General features: G+C 38.7%; 1 protein-coding gene across 1 annotated transcript in view; it reads right to left on the bottom strand.

Annotated features, from left to right (window-relative positions):
* Nucleotides 1–5,120: 5,120 nt before the first annotated feature.
* The window catches only part of LOC135085476 (large ribosomal subunit protein uL4), a 32,259-nt gene continuing 27,050 nt past the window's right edge, over nucleotides 5,121–10,329 (bottom strand). Inside the window, exons 9-10 of the mRNA XM_063980267.1 lie at nucleotides 8,957–9,116; nucleotides 5,121–5,322 (exon numbers count right to left, since the gene is read on the bottom strand). Of these exons, the coding sequence (XP_063836337.1) occupies nucleotides 5,146–5,322; nucleotides 8,957–9,116 (337 nt within the window). The 3' untranslated portion in view covers nucleotides 5,121–5,145. The remainder of the gene's footprint in view (nucleotides 5,323–8,956; nucleotides 9,117–10,329) is intronic.

Raw genomic sequence — 10,329 nt, 5'->3', positions numbered from 1 at the left:
ATGGTGATGTAATTTTTCTCTGATTTGTCAAATGGCAACACTGATATTCAATCGATTTCAATATAATCGATTATTCAAGTGATGTAATTATTTAGTTCTATTTTCTCTTTGGTTGAAGTTTATTTTATGTGGTTTAAATATTTTTTTTGCTGTATTTAATAAATGATTTGATTAATAAATCGTATAGATCGCGCGACAATATTGTGTTGATCGCCTCAACTCTTGTTGCTGCTTGCTGCGCGACTTATAACTAGCGATGAGAATAACATTTATTCAAAACCTAATCCTACTTAAAATCAATTTTTTAATCTAATTAAAGAATGATTTTGTTATTTAGTTACTTAAAATAAATTTACAAAGTTAGAAAAGTACATAATTTTATAGGTTTTCAGTTAAAACTTGCAACGGGGCGTCTTAGCTAGCTCAGTCTGACACCCCGCTGTTTAGTACTAAGTCCCAGTTCGCTTTCTGCGATGAGGGATGTGTACCTATCCAGGATGCCTACAGGGATATTCGACCAAGGAAACGCACAATCAATAACACAATGGCACTTTGTAATTCAGGTTCCACAATAGTTTACTTATTCTAGTTTCACTGACTCTAAATTACTATCGTTTAATAATGAGCAAGTTTACAAGTACTTCACAAGTTATATCACAATATACTAATCTATTACAACGAGAGGAATAGCGACGCGCCCGGTTCGCGTCCCGAGACTAGTTTACGTATCCGCGAGAGGGGCGGCGCCCTGTGCGAGGTTTAGCGAGTGTTAGTTTGGATACTTATAACTAGGGGGGTAGGACGTGGTTCAATAGCTCGAGCCAGAGACCAAAGTCCTCTGATGAGTATGATACCACTGGGAAAGGGCGTCGGACCTACGTGGCGAGGGGGTATGAAGTTCAGGAAGGGTGGCAGCGGGATTGCTGCCGCAGGTCGGGAATGAGTATCACATGCACTACTCGGTAAGGACGAGAACCGATAGGCTATCAACGATAGAACGTCTCGAATCGACAATTAGATCACCTGACCGAGTTAACGAGGTATCGAATCAAGCCAGAGTCGAACAGTCAAGGTTAGTGGGAACAATGCGGATAGCTATTCGCTAGGGACTCTGTGCAATGCAGCCGAGGGAACGATAGACTCGCGCGCGAACGTCTGGCTGTTGCAATGGCTCCCGAGCGAATGCTAGGCGCCCGCGGTCGCCGCCGTCTCTTATATTAGCTCGGTCCGTGCGGCGTGCGGCCGCGCAGCCGTAGGGTTGTCAAAATCTCTGCGCTCGGTGCTAGGGCTGTCGATGCGTCGCGGGGCGCGTCACAAACTAAAATTGCAACCACCAACCAGAGCCGTATTTAGAGGTTCTGTAGGTCTAGATAAAGTGCATATTATGCCCGTTATCACCATCAATCCCTAATTTTTAAGTGACCTATCGTAACAAATAATATGAAATTTGTTTTTACAGGGGTCACTTAAAAATTAGGGATTGATGGTGAAAACGGGCATTAATCTCAAACAAGTCGGAAAATGGTCGAAAAGCCTTTTTTGTATGGATTTTTGAGGGATTCGATTTTCGATTCTGTCAAAAAGTGCATTTTGTCTAGGGGGGCTGGTTTCCCTCTGACTCCAAAAATAAATACCTAGTCAAATTTTTCAGTCGACTACTTATTAAATAAATAATTTCAATGAGAGCGAAAAATATATCAAAGGAAAAGAAGTTTACTAGTGTTAACTACATAGTCTGAATTTTGTTTTCTTTTTTACCGAAGTCTAAAAATATTGTGCAGGCCCCTCTTTTGTGGAGCCCCAGTTGCCCACTCCTAAATCCGACGCTGGCAACTACTCAGCAGTGTCATGCTGAGTAATGCACTAAAGAGAAACCAATATAACGCTATTTTACTAGGCGGAAGCCATTGTTTAAACGAATATTACTCATGATGTTAATTAAAGTCAATGTTTTTTTTATGCACAACAAGGCAGTTATTTGACCACAATCGCACCTGATGTTAAGTGGGATGCAGTCTAGGATGGTACTTATCTGCCTTGTAAGTGCCTATTCACTCTCGCCTTGAAAATGCCCGGATTATAGTCTTCGGGAAAGACAGCAGCAGGCAGCGCATTCCAGTCCCTAGCTGTTCGCATTATAAAAGTTGAATAATAATCATTAAACTTGTTTCAATGCGTACAAAATTATTATAAAATAGAATCATCAAAGTGAATCTTTTATATGAATAGCTTGAGCATCGAGTAGGTCATCGATATTTTATTCGATTACTTAAAATTATTGCTAGATACAAAAATACAGTCATAGATAATGCAACGATACTTTTTAAGTAGATCGCAATGACAATAAATTACAGACATCATTTTACGAATAAAATAACGTTATATTTTATACTTTATTTATAATTAATAATAGCAAAAAACATGTAAAACAATTTTTAGAAGAATAGTTGTAATAAATTAAGGAATATTTAAGGGCCCGACAAAAATATCGGTAAATATACCGGTACGACGTTGAAAGTCACGTGTCACGTCACGTGGCGTGGACGCATCTTTTTTACCCAACTGCAGAAAAAAGGATTAGGTTTTTGTTTAATCGTTCTGCAGTGTTAAAATGTAATGACCCAAACCTCTAAAAGCCTAATGTTTCGATTTCATACGATAAAATTCATTTTTTTTCTCAAAGAGCAACTTTACACGTTCCACATCCACTGATTAGATGGGATTGTTGTAAAGGCAACTTCTTGATGTAAAATTCATTAGAACGTTGATACTTGACCTATTTATTTGCCCATGCACTTGAAATGATTGGAATCTAGGACTAGGCAGTGGCGCAAAGTACCTATAACCACAACAATAACGTCCGATGCCCGTACACTGGGACCCTGGCGTATTTAGGGTTTAGCCTTAGATTAATAATCTAAGGGTTTAGCTAAGGGGTTTAGCGATTAGGGTCTTGGGCCGGGGCCCGTGGTATTTTGAGAGCCCTGCCACCCTATAGTTACGCCACCGGACGTAGGGCATTTATTTGTGTATGAAAACATATCGGTTTGACTCTCAGATCATAGAAGGGAATAGATGTGAAACGGGGGCGTGGCGCGTGTCTCCGCGATATGCCCAGAAACGAACATCGCCCGCGACGCCAGGTTAGTCGCGATTCAGTCGTACTGAGGAAATGTTCTCCGATATTGTTGGATAATGCGTCGTAACGTGCAATAACATAAGTGAAACGAAGAACTACAGGAACAATGAAGTCATTTACCACATGTAAGTATTGCAAATCCATTGGTATTTTGCTTATAAATAAAAAAAACTAAACATTTTTACGAACGAATTCAGTGCCGTGACATTTACTGCGATATCGAAATTAGTGGTGATAAAAATTCAAACACGTTGTACATTGACGATTTAGTTAGCAACCACTTTATGTCATGCGTAACTACTGCGCAATGTATTTTATTTCTTCCGATATCCACTGACGCGTGAAAATACATACACAGTACGGCCGCATGTGCCGGTCGTAACATAGTGCAGGGCTCGTGTTCTAATACGGTTTCCTATTATCGATAAATAGAAGTAAATTATTATTTTCTATTTTCTAATTTTTAATGAAAAAATCATGAGTTGCTTGCGATTTTTAAGTTTTTACAAAAACAATAACAATAGTAGAAGGGATTAGTAACTGTCAACTATGTAATTACTATAAGAGCTAGTTGAAAGCCTAATATAGGCATTATTTTTGATAAACATAGGCGGTACGAATTTCGCCATAATTAAAAAGTTAATGCGCGATAGTAGTTAATAATAGGAATTACAGTGATCCTGTTATTATTATTAAAGTAAATAATAATATATTACCAATATTGTAAATACTGGTAAAAATCGCAAGTATAATACCTACTTAACCCATGACTTTTCATACAAACTTTGTCAGTCTATAACTTCTATACTCCATCGATAACGACATTGAGCTTTGGTTGGGGTAAATTAATATAAGGTAACTTCATTAAAATTTAGTCCCAATAATTGATTCTGAGTTTTTCGTCCATACAAAATGGAACTGACTCCTTTATGCAAAAATCGTTAAAGAACATAATAATAACGTATAATAATAAAAAGGTTTTCATACAAGCATTTTTTAAACCAATTTCGAGCCTTGCCCCCAGGATTTAAAGTATCGATATCTTATCGACTCCGTTTTATCTTTCTTCTCTCTAATTGCTTTTTTCAAAGTGTGCGTCACGTCACGCGGCCATTGATTGGCCATAAGGCACGCCTTCTGGCCAATCACAGCACTTTTAAGCCGGTTGCACATGTTGTCGTAGACTCTCAGTCGCTTTGTTTTTACACAGTTGAATGTGTGTGTGGGAGCTGTGGTGGGGGAAATGTGGGGACACTGGTTCTCGTTGTAGTTACGCGCGACTTCATATCTATTCTCTTTCTATGATCTGAGGTTTGACTAATATAAATCTAGCGCATAACTGAGTGCCCGAGGTATGGGAGCTGCACGGGTGTTTTTGAGACGTCAAACGAGATTTGTATACTGTTACGTCATAATAATAATGCCAATTTCACCCCTCCCATACCCATAAACGAAAGTATCATATTATACCTCAGGTACTGACAGAGTTAAGCGCTAAACCTATAGCTACGTGCATTCAATATTAGAACTTGAATGTGTAAATTATATTTTCTGTATTTCAGTGTGTGACCTAATACAGGGAACCACTGTGAAGCATTATTACGTGCTCTGTGTGTGAAGCGAGGAGCGACGACTAGGAATCGAAGTAAGACGCAAAGTGACATTATAGGAAGCGATTCAGGGAAAAAATCTATTCATATCTATCTAAGCAGGGTATTCATCTAGCCGTGTAGCATGTATCAGATACTTTATCAAGTGAGTACATAGGCACGAGCCAGCGCGTGGTTCGCAGGAAGAATCGCAGCGACCTGCCGAGTGGCGGTATCACTGCGAGCACAAAGACGGCTCGCAGCCAGATACGCGATGACCGTGGACGAGCCGTACTCACTTGAAGGTTGGTTACGTTACATGCTACGTTACGTGCTAAATGGCAGGTGAGTAACCTGCCTAAACAGGTTGTTTGAAGAATAAAACCACAATATTATCCTTATAGCTCTTTATTCCAATCACTTTTTAGGGGCGGGCGCCTTCTTAGCCGCCGCCTTTTTCTTGGGTGGTGGTGGTGCCGTCTTTTTTGCCGCTGGCTTCTTGGGTTTCTTGGACAGAGCAACCTTGATGGATTTGCTGCGCTTCAGACGCAGTTTTTCAGCAGATACGGCAGGGTCGCTAGCGGGCAGCTTGATCTAGAAGATAGAAAGAGGGTTAGATGGGCCTTTTATGGGGGTATGGATGGTGATTAAATGGTGGATCAGTGTGTGTCAACGTGAGTAATCATGGTGATCATAACCCAATGCTCTGAAAAGAGAATATCATCATTTTGGTTCGAGATTGTAATTAGAATGTTTGCAAATTAAATTATGCCAGATTCTTTTGAAGTGTATTTTTTTAGGATTTGGGGCTAAAACTAAACATCTATCATACATTTCCTTAGAAAAAGATTTTTAGGAGCTCTCAACCAGCTACAGAAGATTCTAAGAATAATCAAATATTCCGTCACCTAAATATGAATTACTGGCTCAACATTAGTTCGTCGGCGTCGTCGAACAACGTCGTATGATCGCAACCGTCAAAATCTGTTTTTTTGCATTAAACTACTCTAAAATAGCCCCTTTATAAACTAATTTTTCAAAATTCGTAATAATATCGAAGATACAGAATCGAACACCGACGGATGTGATTATTCTAACGCAGTACAGAGACGTGTTTGTGCAAGCGTCATTGTACTTCGGAAGACTGCACATCGTTTGTTGGAATAGCTTATACATTTGTATTCGTATTGTTATTGAATGTATCTAGAATTTCGTCTTTATATCTATAAGTTTGGACACTTTATTGTTTTGATGACTGAAAGTCACAACCATCTCTTTACTAGGGAAGTCAGAGAAAAAAAAACTGTGACGTACGTACACACCCGTCGTTGTACTAGGAAGTTCGAAAATAAAAGAAACAGTGTCCTTTTGTTTTTATTTTATGGTATTTGTAGGTAGATTGATGAGTATAAACATTAAGAATGTTTGGTACAAAATAATTGTTTTTGGTGGCGGATGTACTGAACTTACATTGTTCTAAGGACTTTTGTTTGACGTTTGATCAGAACCATCGTTGTACTTCGGTAAAGTTTGGTAATTTTGACGTCGGATATACACAACCGACTTTGTACTAGGGACGGGTATTCCAATTGCGTCTTTGTTCTATTTTTAAATTGCTTAAAAAATAAAATAAAAAATTGAGACTACAATAATTTGATTTTAATGTGTTTCTATTTGACGATTTGTTACTCAAAATAAACATTGTGTTAAAATTAAAGTTTTTTTTGCGTATACAGGATGACATCTTGTAATGAGTGAACATCCTTGTAAAGGATTATAGTGCATGTCATTTGCAATCAAATTAGATAAGTATTTGCCTACGCAAAACACAATGTAATTTTTCCATACAAAAAATCAAAATAATAATAATTAATATCCCGTAGCTGATTTTAAATTTTCCTGCTTTTAAGCTAAGGTAGAAAAAGCCCAAACTATAAATAATAAAAACAATAAAAGACTTTATTAAACACACAGTAAAACATAAAAGTAATAAAATAAAAGAAAAAAGTGTGATAAAGGGGCGCCCGCTCAATTTTTATCGGAACACCATGTTAGGATGTCCCTATTAAAACTGAGAAATGCTTGACTTTTGCCTAGGCATATACCTACATAAATAAATTGGTTACAATAACCTGTTATCCCTTACAAGGATGTTCACTTATTACACGTCACCCTGTAAGTATAGGTATGCTTAGAAAGCTTTTCGTCTAAGTTAAATTTTATACTTATTTATTTTATTCATTTCTAAGTAGCACTTACTCCGTCAAATCAATGCCCCCTTTACCCTTTCAAGCAGATCCCAACATTATTCAAAAAATGCAAGATCTTATAGGTGATAGTTTTTGCATCCAGTGCCTTCCTGCTACCTTTATGAGATCATCGTTCCGCCTTGGTTTGTGGGTGGATGTCGCACGCTTCGTTTTTCGGTATGCAGCCTACTCCAGAACCTTGGTGCCCCATTGGCCGTAAGTTTTGCGTACTATGTGTCCTGCCTATTGTCACTCAGCATGCTAATCTGTCGGGATATGTCATCGAATTTAGTTTGTTTACGGACCTCCCTCATTTATGATTTGATCTCGTAAAGAAACACTGACATAACCCTTGCTATAGCACGCCGTGCAACTTTGAGCTTCTTTGAGAGCCAACGTTTTGGACCTATAATAGGGTAACACACACTGATGGTAGACTCTCGTCTTTAGGCACTTTAGGATTTTGGACGAAAAGATGTCTAGTTTTCCGGATACTGCCCAGTCGAGGTAGATTCGTCGATTGATCGATCTCTTTCTCGAAGTTGGACCTACCTAGCTAAATCTTTTGTCCAAGGTAGACATCCTACTTGTCAACAATCTCAAGAATTGAGATCCCAACCGAAGTTGGGTAGGGTGCAACATGGACATTCGACATAAGCTCATTTTTTCCATGTTCATCCAAAGGCCCCGTTGGGATACTCGATTAAGGTCTTTAATATTGTGTCGAGGTCTTCCAAAGATTCTGCCATGACCATAATATTATCGTCGGCATACCTAAGGTGAGTGTTGTACTCGTCGTTGATATTTATGCCGAATCCTTTCATTCCAGGAGTTGGACAGGTGAACAGTTTTGGAAATAGGTATAAAATCTCCCAGCCTTACGCCTCGCTGTAGTGGAATCGCGCTCGTGCTCTGCTTCTGTATTCGGGCCGAATTGGTGCGTTCATGTAGAAGTACTTCAGTACCTCGATGTAACGAGAGTCGATACGGCCGCGGTGCAGGGAGAGATTGCAGCACTGCCCAAATCTCGATCAAATCGAAGGCCTTCTCATAGTCCACGAACTCCAAGCATAGTGGCAAGTTATACTCTTCGATCTTCTGCATAACCTGCCGCAGTATATGGATGTGGTTTATCTATCCTTGATTTTTGTTAATTTTTTTTTGATACCCATTGTCTTTATTTATAAATTAATTAATAATGAAACCTAATAAACAATGTTTTTTATTTATTTCCTCCAACTTTTTTCATCATCCGACGGGTACTCATGGCAGAAGTTCCGTAGAATAATGACTAAAAGTGACATACGTCATATATTTGATTAAAAAAATTCGCAGAACAACGACGGTTTATCACATACATCCTCAAATTGTCCATAGAATAATGACGCATGTGATTTTTACAAAAAACTAAGTATTTTTGGAGATGGGTACATAGTTTATATAAAATAACATCTTTATGTTTATAACATCCCCAAATTTGAAACCGATCAGCCAAGTAGTTTTTTTTGTAGACACAAAAAACCGGTTCCAAAACTTCAAAACGCTCTCCTGGAAACTTAACATTTTTCAGATACGTCGTTGTTCGACGACGCCGACGAGTTGTATAAATAAAGAAATAATTTTATTACAAATACAATGGTCCATTTATGAAAGAAAAAACTTCAACAAAATTATGAGTTTAGCCAATGGACAGTACTCCAGGCAACATACATAATACAACAAAAATAATAACAAAAAGAAAAGTTTCTATGTCTAACTTTAGAGCGCTTTCACATTTAGGGGATTTAGCAGCGCGACAAACGCGCGACAGACGTGCTGCCGAAAATTTCATACTATGTGACAGCTGATGCCTCCCTTCACATTACAAAAACGCCGATGCGGCTCTGCACTCTGCAGTCGCGCTTTTAACGCCCTAATAAAAATACAAAAAGAAGATTCTATGACTACGTAATAACTTTCAAATATCATTAAATACTTACACCACGTTTTTCGGCGAGCGCCAGCGCTCTCACGTTATTCTTCCTGTCCTGCTCAAGCACAGCTTTCCTTCTCAGCACAGCAGAGTAAGGGTTCAACCTCAACATTGCCTTGGTGTTGGTCAGTGGGTTAAGTTTCCTCGTCGCGCGGACCACACGCTTGCTGCAAGAGAAAGGGGAAGTTAGAACAGGGGTGAAATGATAGGGTTGGTATGGGTAGGGGGTGGAAGTCAGGATGTGTCAACGTGATTGAGTAATCATGGTGGTCATAACCCAATGCTCTGAGAGAGAATATCATCATACAGTAGAGTGGGACGGTTTTTAGGTTATCTTTGAGACAGTCTTATAATACTAATATCACTGTTAACCCCTCCTAAGTATACTCAATACCTATTTAGGAGTTTACCACAATAGTCTAATGGTCGCCGGGCATCGAACTAGACTTTCTCGAATCGGCAGTCAGATGACGATTACCTTTGATTGTTTTTTATTCTTCAGTTTTGTGGTTTAAGCGTGAAAAGGTTAACATACACACAAAGTTACCCTTGATATACATTCAAGGTGTCACTTAAGTGAAGATCAAACAAAAAATATTGATTCTACAGCTCAAATTCAACAACTTACTCAAAGTGAAGGATGTTCAACAAATCTAACAAAAAAATGCACCTTTCCATACAAATGTCATCAGTATGATATATCAATAAGTTTCTTAGAATTTGGATAGTTTCTGTAGTAAGTTGCTAAAAAATTCACGCCCTACCGTGTCTCTTTCTATTATCCCTTTTACAAACAGTTAAAGCCCGATCTGTGAGCACGTAGAATTTTGTCTAATGACCCCAAGCTACCCATCCTTATCGCTCGCGCGTAATTATATTGCTGTCGCGACTGTGTGACCGGCGCCCGCAGTGAGTGTGCGAGCGCGACAGCAACATAATTACGCGCGAGCGATAAGGATGGGTAGCTTGGGGTCATTGGAAAAATTCTACTTGCTCGAAAACCGGGCTTTAGTATCACTGTGAACCCCTCCCAAGTATATTCAATACCTAATTAGGAGTGAGTTTATCACTTTACCACAATAATCCAGCAGTCGACGGGCATCGAACTAGAGTTCCTCGCAGGTTTTGTGGTTCAAGCGTGAAAAGGACAGTTACTTTTGGTCTACATTCAAGGTGTCACTTAAGTGAAGATCAGACAAAAAATATTGATTCTACGGCTCAAATTCAACAACTTACTCAAAGAGAAGGAAGTTCATATCTCACAAAAAAAAATCAACAACTTACTCAAGTGAAGGAAGTTTAAATATCACAAAAAAATGCACCTTTCCATACAAATGTCATCAGTATGATATATCAATAAGTTTCTTAGAATTTGGATAG

The sequence above is a fragment of the Ostrinia nubilalis genome, chromosome 28 (assembly GCF_963855985.1).
Source record: "Ostrinia nubilalis chromosome 28, ilOstNubi1.1, whole genome shotgun sequence".
Lineage (NCBI taxonomy): Eukaryota > Metazoa > Arthropoda > Insecta > Lepidoptera > Crambidae > Ostrinia > Ostrinia nubilalis.
The sequence above is the reverse complement of the archived record's forward strand: the minus strand, read 5'-3'. Positions and strand labels throughout refer to the sequence as shown.